The sequence below is a fragment of the Enhydra lutris genome, unplaced genomic scaffold (genome assembly GCF_002288905.1).
Source record: "Enhydra lutris kenyoni isolate GAN:26980312 unplaced genomic scaffold, ASM228890v2 scaffoldscaffold13, whole genome shotgun sequence".
Lineage (NCBI taxonomy): Eukaryota > Metazoa > Chordata > Mammalia > Carnivora > Mustelidae > Enhydra > Enhydra lutris.
Window position 1 is genome coordinate 56,018,752 of NW_019154097.1, and position 16,220 is coordinate 56,034,971.

At 59.8% G+C, this 16,220-nt stretch overlaps 1 protein-coding gene across 1 annotated transcript in view; it reads right to left on the minus strand.

Moving 5' to 3' along the window:
* The window catches only part of LOC111145961 (FAM20C, golgi associated secretory pathway kinase), a 37,350-nt gene extending 23,981 nt beyond the window's left edge, over positions 1-13,369 (minus strand). Inside the window, exons 1-3 of the mRNA XM_022501296.1 lie at positions 11,992-13,369; positions 9,991-10,169; positions 1,730-1,808 (exon numbers count right to left, since the gene is read on the minus strand). Of these exons, the coding sequence (XP_022357004.1) occupies positions 1,730-1,808; positions 9,991-10,169; positions 11,992-12,599 (866 nt within the window). The 5' untranslated portion in view covers positions 12,600-13,369. The remainder of the gene's footprint in view (positions 1-1,729; positions 1,809-9,990; positions 10,170-11,991) is intronic.
* Between the last annotated feature and the right edge of the window lie 2,851 nt (positions 13,370-16,220).

A 16,220-nucleotide genomic window follows, 5' to 3' on the forward strand; every position in this document is an offset into this window, starting at 1 on the left:
CCCAATCATCCCTCCTGAGGAGGGCTGGTTGACCACACTCCTGCATCCAGCCGTCTTCCTGAGACCACCAAGGCCATCGCAGCTCCCTTTTCTCTACCATTTCTCCTGAAGGAGATGGGAACCACCCTTTCTGCATAGACAAGGGGAAGGAGGTGCCTGTGCTCACGGACCCCTGACAGCAGCAGGGGTGGCTTCACCACACCCTGGCATCGGGCATCTGCCCCAGATCCCCACAGTCCTGGGCTTCCAACCTGCCCGGCTGTCCTTCCTCTTGCCTGTGTGAATGATGTTCTCAGCCCCACCTGCTCCAGACTCCAGGCAGCCCCAATCCCAGACAGGATCCTCAGGGAAGACCCTGGCAGGACGTTAGTCCCAAGGCAAGGGAGCAAGAGTCCCAGAAACACCCTGGACCCAAGATCATACCTTCGGTCACAAGTTACCAACTCGCAGTTGTATTCTGTGTGGACTCCAAGGCATTTGGGATGCCTCTCCATTAGTTACCACCATTTTTGAAATTTGAAAGTTAAGCAGAAAAAGAAAGCCATTATTAGGAAAAGAGAGCTTATCCTGAAAATTGCATATCAGGACAGATGGCCAAGATCTGGTGAACACAGGCAGCTGCCCCTTCTGGTGGAGTCCGTGCCTGGCAGATCGCTGCCCCCCTGCCAGCGGGCTCACACAACTTGCATGGTCCTTGTGGGCACTGGAGGGTGCAACCCACACTTTAAATGCAATGAACTCCCTCTAGCCAGCACACAAATGGCTTTGTTGGGCCTCCCAGGAGACGGCGGAGCAACCTGGGCCCCAGTGGGATACCCAAGCCCCGGCATCATCAGGATGGGTCATCAAGAACATGGATGCTGGGTGGCTCAGTGGGTTAAGCCTCTGCCTTCGGCTCAGGTCATCATCTCAGGGTCCTGGGATCGAGCCCCACATCAGGCTCTCTGCTCAGCAGGGAGCCTGCTTCTCTCTCTCTCTCTCTCTCTCTCTCTCTGTCTACTTGTAACCTCTCTGTCAAATAAATAAAATCTTTAAAAAAAAAAAAAAAAGAACATGGATGCTCCTCGTGAATTTTCTTGAGGTGGCCTGGGTTTCAAATACTCCTCCACCAGGAACAGATTTTCATATGCCACTGAGGGCCTTAATTATTTTGGTAGCATGGTCTCTATTTTATGCAACAGGAAACTACAGTCGGTGGGGGGGCGGTGGTCAATCCAGCTCCTGCTAGTTTTATAAATAAAGCTTTACTGACAGATAGCCATTGTTCAGCTGCTTCTGGGCTCGGACAGCAGACCCAAGGAGCTGAGAAACAGACCATATGGCCTACAAGACTTAAAATACCTATCGGTGGGCCTTTTATAAAGAAAGTCGCCTGATCCCTGAGCCATGTAGGAGAGGCCAAAGTCACCTTCTTGAGGAGCATTCTTTGGTGTCCCTATTTGGGTTCCTTGTTTACAACACTAAAGCTCACTGGGGTAGGAATGATCTGATGAGGGTGGGGAAGGGGAGGACTGGGGACACCAGGGAGAGGAGGGGCTGAGGGGGCTGGACCCCGGGTTGCTCACTTGCCTCGATGGGGAGAAAGCCCAGAGCAGTCCCCCACAGTTCAACCCACAACACCTCTGGGAGGAAACGCTGCATTTTCCACCAGAAACCTGGTGCCGCTCCCTCCAGCACAGACCCGTCTCGGCACCTGGAACCCCCGTCCCAACTGGTCCCCAGCACTTACTTCATGGGTTTGAACAGCGCCTGTCCATAATTCTGGAATGTCATGATGAGTTTGAGCTGCGTGCCCCCCGACTTCATGGCTGCAAGGGAGAGGGAAAGAGACATGGGGTTACTTGCTGCGTGCAGACTCCCCCCTCTGTGGGCAAGTGAGACCAGCTCCCACCCTGGTCTCACAGCCCCACCTGGGCCTCTGGGTGTGGCTGAGGGCCCCCATGTTACCTGGGAAGTTTGGGGTTTCCTGCAATGATGCGGATACACACTCCCACCTGACATCAGGTGCTGGGGCAGAATCTCTCAGACGGTCTGAGCCACAGCCAGAGGGCAGCTTCCGGGAAGGTTGGCCAAGTACATGCACCCACCAGCAACACCTCCCCTGCCCAGACACCTGCATGACCTACTCACCCACCCGCCCCCCCCCAACTGCTTGCCCAGTCTGAGTTTCTGGGGTTCTACAGGAAGCCTGAGTGGGGTTAGTCTGAGGAGACCGAAGACCCCACTCATCACAGGGGGCTCCACATGGATGCTATGGGGGGTGGATGGCTCCAGAAGCATCATGGTGGCTTCTCACCTGCCACACCAGCTCAGAGGCTAAAGAATTCCTGAAAATGCCTGCTCTTCCCCAAACTGTGGCTCTCCTTTATGCTGATGGAGCTGAAGGAAGGAGCACACTCAAGGGTTTCCATGAGCTGTGGGGTGAGAGGCTGGGCCTGGCCTGTGGCCCCCTCAGGAGCTGAGCTGGCTTGCTCGCCACACCTCCGCGTGGTGAGGGCCCCAGACCATGGGAAATGGGCCACATGGCCTGTTGCCACCACACCAGGCACCAGCTGTGCCACTGTTGCCAGAGGAACAAGGGACAGGCAAGGTATCCCCACCAGAGTCTGCGCCCGTGTGGCAGGACAGACTATAAAGTGTAAACATGGAGATGACCTCAGGCTTCTGTGCAAGAGGGCAACAGGCTTGAGGGGCCCTCGGAAAGGCCTCTCTGGGGAGGTGACACTTAACGCTGCTTTCAGCGAGGAGAGAGGCTGGCCTGAACACACAGGATTTGAAGAAGGAGGGAGCCAGGTGCATTCACAGCCTGGAGGAAGGTCCCGAGGTCCACCCGGCCCAGCAGGTAGGAAGGAAGTGGGTCCTTCCCACAGGGAGGGCGTGGTCGGCGCTGGGCAGCAGCGCTGTCCCCCACCACAGAGGGGGCTGGCTGCAAGGATGGAAGGTGGAAGCCGGGGGAAGGAGGCTAAGGCAGCCAGAGCGGACACCAGTGGCTTGGATGGCAGAGATGGGGGAAATGGAAAAATTAAAGAAATACCAGGGGGTCCAAGGAACCATCTGGGAGTAGGTGTGGGTGTGGAGGGAAGAGGGGAACCTAGGTTGACTCTGGGACTCCAGCCTGAGCAGTGACGGATGGGGAGGAACGTGCATAGAGGTGAAGATCGAGGCCAGGCGAGTAGCGATGAGTGAGGGGCGCCATGCTGGGGGAGCCACATGGGGGTGGGTGCCTGCCCAGCCCCCTTCATGGTGCCGTGGTGAATATCAAGACATGTAAGGATAATGCATGACTTGATCTGTCAGTTCTACAGGTCGACCATATACAGCATGAGCAAGCGGAGCTGGGGTGGGGGACAATCACATTTACCTCGAGCGGCTGCCACTGCCAGCAAGCGGGTAATGCTCGTGAAGCATCTAGAATGGGGCATGGGGCAGGGCCCATGGCCTGTTCAAGACTGTCACGGGACTGCAAAGGAGGACCAGGCGTCCTGAGCTCCCTGAGTATCTTGGGTGGCTCTCGTGGCCTCTGGGAGGGCCAAGACCCAGCCCCACTCTTGGGCTCCTGACCCAGCCACTTGCTCATTCCTTCCTCTGCAACGTCTGTGGCCGGGACAGCCTGGCTGCCTCGGACACGCCCTGGTCTCGGGGTCCAGCAGGTGGAGCTGAGGGCACCGTTGCCCCAGACCGGTGTGTGACTTGGGTCTGTGGGAGGCTCTTGCAGCCTCAGAAAACACCCCCCCCCGACAAATTCCACTTTGCTCCATAACACTGGAAATAAGGTAAAAATGCGCAGCCCTAGGGGGCAGAAGTACAATGCACGGGGAATCCCACGGAGGGAATGCTATGTAGCCCTCATAACGGTACCAGAGACTCTCGAACGATGTGGCAAACTGCTCATTATCGTATTATTAAGCAGAGCAGCTTAGGAAGTGTGTGTGCTGTGTGAGCTGCCTTTTTTGGAAGGTGTGTATGTAAGCGCGTGAGAAAATCTGGACACCCAGGTAAGAAGCCCCAGTCCCAGCCCAGTGCTCACCCCCCAAGGGCAGAACCACAGAGGGTTCTAATTTCCTTTTTTCCCTTATCTGTGCTTTCTAAATTTCAACAATGAACATTTATTATGTTTTTTAATAAGATGAAAACAGAAGTGATCATTAAGAAAATTAGTGGCCTGATTAAGCCCCATTCGATGTCCCCATTTCCATGTAATAACTGGGGTCACACATGTGCTGTCGGGGACAGCACATCAGCTCTCTCTAGGGCCTGCAATCCTGGTTTTCTTGAATAATAAATTATTATGCAAATCTGGTCGGTTGAGTCATTCTTGTTCTGGAAGCAGATCTGAGTGCCCTGCTGACCTGTGTTTTCTGCTGCATTACCAGTTCCTCTCCACGGACCAAGCAAGTAACTAGAAATTAATGGGCCTTAGCATCTCCAGGTGACTAAGAATTCTGGAAAGGCCAGGCTTTTGCTAGCTGCCCTAGACACCACCTTTCTCTTGTCTGGGGACATGTGCCTTCCCACCCGGGGCCACTATTCACTCTGCCAAGCTGGGGTCGACAACTTGAAGACACCTGGAATTCCACTTGAAAATCAGGTACAGGCAAAACCCACATGCAAACGGCCAGCAGTCATGGCAAAGGCCAAGTGTTCCTCTGGGATGGGTGGGAGGCAGATGCCCCCACAGGTCTGTGCTTGGGGTGAATGTCCTGGCTCTGCTGTCACCAATGGGCCTGGGGAGGGGGTCAGGGCCAAGGACCCCGGTGGCAGAGCCTGGACACTAACCAGCCCTTGAGAAGGAGTGTGTGAGTTTGGGGTTTCTTCCTGAAGTCAGACTTGAGAAATCTGGCCTGCACCCTTGTAGGAGAGAGGCCGTGGGAGCAGAGGCCAACTTCAGGGAGAAGCCAGGTGTGCAGCAGGGGTCCCGTGCGAGAGCCGGTGGACGTCCCCTCACCTGGTTGGGTCTCCATGTTTCTCAGGGGACAGAGGCCTGTTGAAAACTGGCTAACCTCCGCCCTGGGAGGCACCTGACTGAGCAGTGAGCCCACTTTGGGCTCGTGGACGCACTAAGGCCTCCAGTGGCCATGTCCCCAGAAGACACTCACCCCAAACAAGCCCCATCAGCCAACTTCTCTCCATCTCCACGGCCCCACCCAAATCTGGGCCTCGCTGTCCTCAAATCACTAGCACCCACGAGGGGCACCTAACTGGGGGTCTGGTTCCCTCAAGCCCCATGGAGGGCACCTGTTATATACGCTCTCCCCTCCCCTGCTTGTCTCCTGCAGACACGTCCCACCATCCAGACCACGGACGTCAGCTCTGTCTTTCCTGCTGTCCCTCCAGAGCTGTATCTGCCAGCTATGCGTTCATATATGGTGTCAATTAGCACGGCCTACTGATCATTAACGACACGCACCAGTAGTTATACACGCTCACACACACTAACAGAACAAATATGCTAATGTTTGCATATTTGTATGCCATGAGCACTAAGACACCTGGACACCGGGGGGTTTGCTGTCTTTCCCCAGAACACAGCTCCCCTCAGAAGACCCAGAATGGGAACTGCATTTCTTAGGGTCCTCCTAGGAAGGGTCGAGTAAACCAAGCACCAAGAACAGCCCCAGGAGGAGAGAGACAGACCCGAAAGGAAAAGGGGTGCCATCCTAGCCAGGGAACCTGATGGCACCACACCAAGGAGGTGTGAGTGCTGGGAGACACGGGATGCTGGGCTCTGTCCTTAGCTCATCCCGCGTTGCACACCTCGGTGCTGGAAGGGACAAGTCACTTGGGTCACTCAGCAACTGGTTTCCTGTGGAAGCCAGGATCAGCACCACCAGGCTCCCCGTTTCTAACAGGAACCCCCAACCCATGTTTTAGTGAGCCACCTCCTGACTTTTAAAGGAAAGAAATCTGCTTAAGAGACTGGTGGCCCATGCAAACACGCCCACGTGTAAGGCACTGCCAGGCCACCCATGGGGGCTTCTGTCACCTCCTCTGAGAAGTGTGAGCCATGCCTGTCCTCAGGGATCATGGCCAGGCAAGTGGTCCGAATTTTTTCCCAGCCCTGCCTTGTCTCAAGGCCCAAGATGGCTCAGATCTGAGGGATGTGATGCCAGGAGCCCTTAGGTCAGCCGTGGTCTTCCTTGCCCACCCCAGACGCCTCCCCCCGATCACGGTGTTCTAGAGCCCTGGGTACCACGCAAAGCCCCTTCTCCTGCCCCTGGGCATCGAGGGACGTGGGCCCTCAGAGAGCAGCACGGTGCGTGTCCATCTGTCCATCATCGGGGGACACCCCGGGGCTGGCCTTGAGGGGCTGCTACGAGCCAGGGACTGGAGGAGACTCTGAGGGCTGGGGTCCTCCTGCTCGGCCTGCTGTGAGACCTTGTCAGGCCTCCACCAGACGTCAGTCCCTCACACGCACGCCCAGGATGCTGGAGCAGTAACTGCACTGCGCCCCCTCCCGCCCCTCCCAAGACTGCTGTGTGGCCGCTCTTGGAGACAGCTCACTTTCATCAGGATAATTAAACTGACTTAACGGAGAAAAGACGGCACTGCCCCAGCGGGCATCCGGCACCCTCCCTGGAGCTAGAAGGAACACCATGGGAACACACCCAGCGGAGCCCAGCTGTTGTCTGCCAGAGATGGAGAAAGCAGGTGCCCAGGGCCCTTGACTGGGCTTTTGTTCTTGATCTTGGACTAGACGGCTGGAGGGAAAACTGAGGAGGGGCCCAGCTATTTGCCACCTTCTGCCTGCCTTGCCGGCAGTCTTCCCTCCGGTCCGTCTGGGGTGGTCTGCGTCTTTCCTCCCAGAGGACCTAGTGCCTCCGGCAAACTGAGCATTTTCAGTTGTCGCCGCCCCCACCCCCCAACGCGGGAGAGCCAGGACCTGGAGACTGGGACCCACTGCCACCACCCAGGGTGGGAGGGGGACTGTGAGCTCTCTGGGGCTGGAACTGCCTTTCCAGGGAGCCGGCCTCTAACCAGTTAGGGCGGCCCCTGGGCCCTCAGGCAGCTGCCCGCCCTGGGCTGCCCCAGCGGCAGCCTCTGTCCCCGGGAGCTCGTGACTGTCAGTCCTGGATGCTAGCTAGATGGGTGAACGCCCAGGACTCGGGTCCTGGGGAGCGCAGCTCCTTTGTTCAGGCCCTGCCACAGCTGTGTCCCAACCCGGGGGGAACAACGGTGGCATCTCTCAGCCAGAGGCCGTCTGAGTCCTCTCCGTGTCGGTGTGACTTCTTTTCCCTTTTCAGCAATCCCTGCTACAAAACAGTTAATTGTGTCATTTATCCTTTGCACCTGTAATTGTGCACGAGAGCTACTTAATGATCCCCAGCCGGAGCCAAAGGCGCCGCGTGCCTAATCTCAGGCTGAACAGAGGTAGATAACGTCCCGAGCCTGTTTAAAGGCAGTGAATGGCCATTACCGAGCAGCCAGGAGCCCGGCTATAAATAAACCCGCCGGCAGCGGCTGCTGTACCGGAGGCCACACGGGCTTCGCCACGTGGATCCAGTGGCTCTGAATGGGGAGTGTGAGCGGGACTCTTCCGTCAGGAAGCTCTGGGAACCTTGCAGGCACTGTTCCCCGTCCCAACGGTGTTTCTGGGCTTGCCTCTCCTAGGGACCACTGCAGCTGGATGGTGAGGGGACAGAGACCTGAGCTGGGAGCAGGGCCTCCCTTTCCAAACCGGCCCAGCCAGCTCTGCGAAGCCAAGGGCCCACCAGGGGCTGCTGTCTCCAGCAGGGGCTTGGGTCAAACATCCGACCGGACGCGGAGGCAGACATAGCCTGGAAAGCATGCATTGCGAAGGGATGCCTGCAGCCCAGCCCAGGGCCGGCCCCTCCCCTGCTGCTCCCTGTGGACCAGGGCCTTTTCACAAGCGCAAACTCACTGGGGAGCTCACCGAAGCAGCAGGGAGAGAAGCAGCAGGGAGAGCGGGGTAAAGCCCTCCACAGGCTCCTCCACACAGGCTGCTGCGGTCAAGGAGGCCCTGGCCCGCCCCTGAAACCCTCCACCCTCCCCGCACACCGACACCTGCTGGCAGGGACGCTCCTTGGGCTCTGTTTCCACCTTCCAAACAGCTGGAGGTTGTTTGTTCCCTGAGCGCTATGGTGAACTTGGCCAGGCTTGGTGTCCACCCCAGACCCTGCCCTTGAGTGGGGACCCGGCATGCACAGGGTGCAAAGAGCTAGTTACTACTTATAAGCTTGGTCACGGGCACCGTCTTATCAGAACAAATGCAAGGTACCCGAGCAGCCACAAGCCCACTTGACAGATAGGGAAACCGAGGCAGAGAGGGGTGCCACGGACAGCCGTGGAGCGGGATCTTTTAACATTGTACTTCCCTAAAAACCATTTCTAAATTTTCAAACATTGCTCTCGTTTTCCCAGAAAGCCCAGCCCTCCCTGCCGCCCTGCATGACAAACGCCTACACTTTGTTTAAGCCCCGGTCAGACGTCTTTTCTTAGACAAGGGGCTCCATACCCCTCCTAGAGCCACGTGAATCGTGTTCAAGGCATTTAGTCTTCCCTACCGAGTCTCCATTTCCTGTCCCACCCCCCCCACCCCCCCTGCCTGGGCCTCTCAGGTCAGCAGGGCCTAATCTTACTGAGGCTCATTCATGCTCATACCCACGACCCAGAAAGGGGTCTCAAGGGCAGGGGGTGTCCGAGGAAAGCTGCCGAACGGGTGAACGAGTCGTTCAAGTCCCCGGATACTTCTCTGGCCTCATCTACTCTCAGGAGTGAAGGGGGTACCCCGGCCGAGGCTTTCCACGGGACAATCTCTGTCGTGCCACACGGACTGCTTCCCAGCACCCCTGGAAGGTTCTGGCATCTGCAGGGAGGGCAGGAGGGGGGCTGGCCTTCACACGGGGAGGGCCAGGGATGGCTGGGCTCTGGGGAGCTGCTCAGACCCCTCCTGTGCATCAGCTAAAAGAGGATACCCCGGCTTGTTCCTGCGCGCTCCCCTTCACGAAGGGGGGCGATCACACGCTAGACAGAAGCCACATAGCCAGACAGGTGCCCCAGAGACAGCTCAGTACTGGGCAGAAAGAGCCAAAAATAGTGCTGAGAGACGTCTGGAAAACCCACTTGCCAGCTGCACTCCCCTGTCTCAGTGAGTGGACCGAGCCTGGGGACACGGGGACCCGTGTGGCATCGGTACTGTTTAGAGAAGTCTGACTGCCCGCTCCACACATTGGGAGGGGAGGGGACCTACCCTCACGTTACCCCAGCTGGCCTCCCTCCACCCCACTCCCAGCTGTGTGTCCCCAGGCCAGCTCCCTGCAAAGCCCCCAGGACTGTTCTTTCCATGCCAGGCCCTCAGCCCGTCCCTCACTGCCTCCTCGAGCCACCGGTGACTAATGCGGACCTTCACAGGCCTACAGGCCCAGGAACAATGGCACCGAACCTCCACGCTCCGAAACCACTGGGGACACATTTCCCTGAAATCAGTAATCGGATGCCTTTTTTCTGTCCAGTTCAGCAGATCTCAAAGTGCTCAGCAATGTGGCCTCTGAATTACTAAGAGAACAGGCCTCCACCCGAGTCAGAGCTGAGCCCTGATCCCTGCCTGTGCTCAGGAAGTGGCAGGAGCAGCTGGCCAGAGCTCTGCCCTGTCTCCCTGCTGTGCTGAGGGAGTGGCCCCGGCCTCCAGGGGCACGAGCCCTCTTTTCACCCCTGGGGCGGAGACCTGTGCTCGGGAAAGTGCCTCTCCTGGGGTGGGTAAGCAGAACGCAGCAGGAAGGGCTGTGCAGCACCTGTCCCTCCTTCACTAGCCTAGCGAGGGCAACGGTAGCCCCTGGACCACACGGACGGCATTGAGGCTGTCCTTCCCTTCCCTTCAAGGCCCTGCAGGCGTGTCCCTCTAGAAGGCTGCCAGTATCGGTCACTCCAGAGACAACGTTCCATCAAGGTGCAACAGCTTCCCAGCTGCCCTGCAAAGGACAGCCAGCCCCCAGCACCCCTGACGCCCTCGGAAAGCTCAGGGAGGACACCTACCAACACTGGTTATCTTCTGAGCACCGAGGTCGCGCAGGAGGGCTTCGATGGCTGGGTTATGCCTGGAGTAGAGTTCATACCGGTTAATGCCGATGTGGAACTTGAGCCAGTTGGGGTAGGAGTCCACGGCCGCCTCCCCCGTGGGCAAGAAGTCTTCATTTTCAGTGCCTTCACGTGGCCTACAGGACACGCAGAGGACCCAGAATCAGCAGGGAAAGAACGGAGTCATTCCAGAGCCGAGGTTCTAACTGTGGTTCCAGACAAATGTGGATGTGTTCACAGATGCCTCTGCCCAAACAGGACCTTGCGAACATCCCTACTTTTTCTGCGGCTGTTGTTCCACTAACTAATAACATATCTAAACCGTAATTCTCACTTACCATCAGGAGACGTCCAGACAGCTATAACTAAAATCAAGACCGAGCCCAGAGCGTCCGTGCCAGGCCCTACCGTGTCTGCCCTGGGGTCACGAAACAGCCCAAGTGTGACGTCAGCTTGGGGTGTGAGAGGCTGTCAGCTCTTCCTGGGGACAGATGAGCGAGCCATCTTTGACCATGAACCGTGTGCACGCTGGAGACACACCCCGCCTGTCAGAAACCTTCCCCGGGCGCTCTGTTTTGCTTCCAGCGACCAAGGGGAGAAATGATGCAAGAAGCTAAATTTGATTTTAATGAGAGCAGTCTTGGGTGGGGAGCGAGGAAAGAGGTAGGCACTCGCTCCAGCTGAGACCCAAAGTCAGGACCTGCCGCCCACATGGCCCTGACATCTCTGGAGGCAACGGGCCCATCTGGGGGAAGACAGAGCCTATTTGCTGCTGGGCCAGACGGAAAGTGGAACTTGTCTCAGCTCCAACCCACCTGCAGACGAGACCCTTCTGGCCCCAAGTCCTCTCCCACATGGCCCACATCCTGGGCCCCCAATCCTGGGCTCTGTCTCTCCTGTGAGGAGCCCTGAGCCTGGGCCACTGCTCCGATTCTCAAGTTTCTGAGCATTTCCTTGAACCTGGCCAGCACACAAAGCTCAGAGGCCACCAAACACCTTGGTGTATTTAGACAGAAAAGCCTGGGCCTGGTCAAATTTCAGGGTAGAAAGGATTTTTATGCAACGGCCTTCCCCCTGAGTGGCAGGGGTGATATCTACCTGCAGGCAAGTATTTTGTTCTGGCCTTGCTGCTAGTTAATATTTCACTCCGGGCTGCAGCATGGGCTCATGCTGGTCTGTGTGGCTGAGGAGGGCCCGGGGCGGGGGGTAGTGGTTTAAGCCAGAACAGTTTAAAGAGATGCTCCTGAGGATGCTTCTCCCCTTTTATGAAGATGTCACCCAACACAGCTGGCAGGGTTCCAAGGGCAGCTGCTTTGGGCACCCTGGTTGGGAGAACCCTTTTGTTATGCCTCACTGGGGCCAGCACGCCCCTCTGCTAATTTTGTTCTCAGCCACCGGCTTACAAGGCTCATTAGGCTTCTGCAGACTCTCCTGACGTGTCCACCAGAGTAATGTCCCCGAGCATCTGAAAGCTTGGCGGCCAGAAGCTCCCCAGGGTAAGGTTAGGGGCAGGCCCTCCCATTCACTCCCTTGCCAGCTTGTACATGCACTGCCTGACTTAGTTTCGGGAGCCAGGAACCGGGACCCCGCAGGCCACCCTGCCCTCCCGCAGAGTCAGCACCCACCCTCCCTGGACTCTGCAGGGAGCAGCAACCAAACCACCCAGCAGCCCTTCTCAAGGAGGCAGTCGTTCTGGAGACAAAGGCACTGCCCTGAGCAAGAAGCAGCATGCTCTCCCGCCCCACAAACCTCCCCTTGCTGGAGAGGGGTGCTGGGGTGGGGGTTGAGCACTCTGCCAGGGGGGTTCCTGCCGCCTGGGGTTCCCGAGCTCCTGGGCCTCTTTAAACGAGGCCTGGGATGTGCAAGGCCATTTCCTGGGAAGGCGAGCACAGGTTAACGGCTGCTTGACGGTTTGGGGCCTGCCAGCACCCACCCTGAGCTGTCCTCCGCCTCACTCACCAGTCAGGATTCTCCGCGGCAGCCTTGGGGTTGAACCTGATGTCGCTGTTCACATTGAAGAGGACGTCGTCCTCCGTTAGCGGTGGAACCGGCACCTGGTAGAGTGGGTGTTCAAACAGCCGGGCCAGGAGAGAGCTGTCCCCGCTGGGGCCAGGGGGCGGCGCCGACCGACGGAGTCCGGGGTCTCGGAGCAGCGGCCGGTGAGCGGGATCGCGGGGCCGGGGACCGCCGGGATTCTGGCCCTGCAAGGCGCCTTCGGCGGGTTCGGCTGCCGCGGGCAGTTTCTCCAGCGAGTGGGATGTGAGATTGGAGGAAGGGTCGGAGCTGAAGTCCTGCAGGATCCGCAGCGTGTGTTTGTTGGGCCAGCCCGCGTCGCCGGCTGCGGAGGAGGCGGCCGGGGGCTCCCCGGGGCGGCCCCGCGCCTTGGCCCAGGCAGGCGCCGCAGCCTCGACCGCGGGCTGCGCGCACGAGCAGCCGGGCTCCCCCGAGGGCCGCACGGCACGCCGCTCCAGTTTGGGCAGCAAGTCCAGCACGATGTGCAGCGCGCAAGCCACCAGAAACACCATCAGGATGAGCACGCGGAACCTGCGCACCAGGATCATCTTCATGGCCGCGCTGGAGAGCGCGGCCTGGGACTCCGGGCGCCCTCCCAGAGCGCGCTCCGCCCGTGCCCCAGCTAGCCTCGGCTTGGCACGAACGCAGTGCCGAGGCACAGGTCAAGGTCCATCTGGCGTCGGACAGCTACCAGCTCCAGGGTTGTCCCCCCGCCCACACCACGTGTAGGGCGCCCACCACCAAAGAGCCCGCTCGCCCGGCCATCTCTGGCCGTTCCCTCTCGCCTCTCCGGAGTGGCCGCGCCCTCAGCGGCAAGGCCCAGAGGCCCTGGTCCGCGGAGCTGGGTGCGCAGCCGGGGGAGGCCCCGCGCACTCAGCGGTCGGCTTGGGGTCTCTGCGCTCATCCGGCGCGCAGGGGTCTGACGCGGCGGCCCATCTAGGCCAGGGCGCGGCGGCCTGTGGGTGGCGGTGGAGATGGCGCGGTGCAGTCCCCTCCGCGGCTCCGTGGGCCACGCCAGGCGCCGGGCCGGCCAGGCGGAGAAGGGGCGGCTCCTTCGGGCAAGGCTCGTTTCTCTCACGCAGCGGTCCGGAGGCTGGGACCTGGAGGGGGATCAGGGCGCAGAGCCGCGGGGACAAGGAGGTGGTGGGCACGGGGCTGGGGGGCGCTCGGAACGGCCGGGGAAGTCCCCGGGCAGGTGCAGCGGCCGTCCCCGGAGCGCAGTGCCCGCGCGGCCGAGCCTCTCGGCGCCCCGCGCCCCGGCCGGCAGATATCCGAGAGCCGCGGAGCCGCCCCCCGCGTCAGCGCCCGCAGATTGGCGGAGACGCAGCCCCGCGAGTCACGGCCAGGCCTGAGCCGACTCCGCTCCCTCTCCTTTCTCCTCCCCTCGGCCGCGCCCCGCGTTGCCTCTGCAGCTCCCGGCCCGCTAAGGAGAGGGCGCCTTCTTCCCTTGGTGGCCGAGAGAAGACGGAGAGACCCAAGAGACAAAGGCCGGAGGGCTCGGGCGCGGCGAGCCGGCTCCCGCAAGACGGGGAGCGCGCGCGGACGCTGTCGAAGGGGCCTCTCCGGCCAGGCCGCGGGACGCGGGACCTCCGCCCGCCTGGGGCCGACCGCCGCCAGCTGCAGCCTCCGGGCTCCTCCCCAGATGAGCCGAGGGCCGGAGCCCAGGCCAAGTCCCTCCCAGGAGCCGCCGGGCGTCTGCGCCGCCGGATGAGCTCCCTGCCAGGAGGCGACCTCGTACCCCCCACCCCGGGAGGCCCCCAGCGCGCGCCCCGCACCCGGCGTGGGGGAGGAGGGGACGACCGGCCGCCGCCGCGCCGCCGGAGAAACGAGAGGAGCTCGGTATTTCGCCCAAACAGCAAATCCGGAGGCGATGCCGGAGCGGCTCCCGCTCCTGGCTGGGGCCCCACCCCACCAAGGGGACACGCCTGCGCCTTGACTCTGGTGGCGCGGGCGCCCCCGCGCTAGGATTCGCTTGGCACCGAGAGGTACCTGGTGTTTGCAGAGGCCGCACCTCGCTGGCCTCTGTGTGTGTCTCATTTGCTTGGCTAGGTGCCAAAATCAGCCACCCAGGCCTAGGGGCGTGGCACTTCTACGTGGCCTCTTCTGGGCGTCCAGCCCCCAGTAGAGAATATTAATGTGAACGTCAGTCTAAAGTCCTGGTGAGGAGGGTAGGTGACCCTGGCCAGCGGAGGCACTCCAAACATATCCACGGCCCAGCAAACAGTCTCTCTGTCTGCCCCATGCCCTGGAGGCCCCGCCAATGTTCAGCCTCTCTGGCAGGACTGAGTCGGGGGGCCTGGGAGTGAGCCCCTGCTTTCCTGTCCACTTGCTGTGCTGCCCTCTCTGGACGCCAGTTTCCTCTTACCTGCATTCAGGGTGCTTCACCCCTGGGACTCATGGACTCTCCGTGTCTGGCCCGGGCCCTACTCTGCATGCAGTAGGCACCCACCAGATGCTGGTGACGGAGAGGTGTCCCAGCCCAGCTGGCCAGAGAAGTGAAGATCTCTGAAGCCATTTGAATTAAGTGGAAAGGTCACTGGGCTCCATCTGGAGCTGAAGATAGAGCTGGAGGTGGGAGGGGGCGGGAAGGGAAGGCGGATCTGACCTGGCAAGAGCTCCTCCTCCCTCCCACACTGCACCATTTGTGTGCAGAAGAGGTAAGTTTGGCCAAGGTTACCTGGACAGGCCAAGGAGATGATGTCCAAGATGAGAGGTTGGTGAAGGAGCCCCTCCCCCTTACACTGGGAGAGCAGAGCCATGAGCCCCACAATGTGTCCCTTGGCCTTGGGGTTCTGCAGCCTCTGGCCCCCTCTGCCCTTCCCTGGACTGTGGCCTCAGGGTGGCCGTGGGGAGGCCTGACCCCATGAATCATGGAGAGCATGTAGGGGGCCTCCGTGGGTCTCAAGCCCAACCCCCCTCCCACCATGGTTTCTTAGGAAAGCTGAGGTGTTAGTTGGACTTCTGTTCACCACTGGATGGCTCCCTTGCCTAGTTCTTGGTTCACCTTAACTATCACCTTGAGGAGGCATTGTCTTACTGACCAGATGGTTTCAATGTCCCACTACTCTGTTTTCCTAGCAACACCCACCACTACCTGAAAGTAACATCTTCTGTTCTTGTCTATGGCTGGTCTCCCCTAAAATGCACAGGCCTCACTATGTAGGAGCCTCCCAGCATGCCTTGCTCACAGCTCTACCCTGGAGCAGAGCAGGTGCTCAGGGCCCCTGGGTTCTCTGAGGACGCCCCAGTGGGAGTGTGGTCCCCAGAGTGCCATCTGAGGCAATCTGCTAGGGAGGGAGATGGTGTCCCAGAGGACTGTGGAGGGAGGGGTTTTCCAGGCAGAGAGAGGGGGCAAGCAGCCTGGGCCCTGGATGTAGATGTAAGGCCTTCGGGTTCTTTGTGGCTGGTCCCTGGGGACAGGCAGCACGAGGAGATGCCGCTTGCTCTAAAGTGCTTAGGATAACCCAGAAGTCAGTCACTCCTCGGTCTTGGTTAAAGCACAAAGGAGGCGAGCCTCCCACCCTGAACCACCCCTGGGTGTGCGAAGCCCCCAGCTGGGCTGGCCAAGGAGGTGCCCTGAATACAGGGCTCCTTTAGGAGGGCAGAGGTGAGGCCAAGGAAGAGTGCCAGTGTAGGAGATGCACAGTGCTGGCTGTGGAGTGAGGGACGGGGGAACCAGAGCAGTGGTCGTCTGTGATGTGGGACCCCCACCACAAGGACACTTTGGGGTTGGTGTAACAGGTGACGAAGCAGAGCTGCTGGGGAAAGACTGTCCTGGGAGCTGCAGGCCCAGCAGCGGAGGATGACTGGTTTTCCTGCCCAAATGGCTGGAGAACTTTCCAGAAGGGCCCAGGAGAGAGGCCCAGAGGGACCCACCCACAAGGTCCTGGCACCGACATGTCTCAGTCCCTTGATGTTTTCCTAAGGATTACTCATCCAGGACCCAGCGGGGAGGCTTCTGGAACTGTTGACCACAGGCCAGTCCTGGCCACAGGCTATTCTGGGAGCTGGGGGCAGGCAGGCAGCAGGGAGAAGGTCATGGTCTTCACCTGGGACCCGTGTCCAGGCGTCATGGGGTGTGCGGTTCTAACCCTTGTCCACTGGCACCAGGCAACATGGAACTGGACTTGGTGGGCAGGGGGACAGGCTCATGGGCCTGGGCAGCGGAACTTACA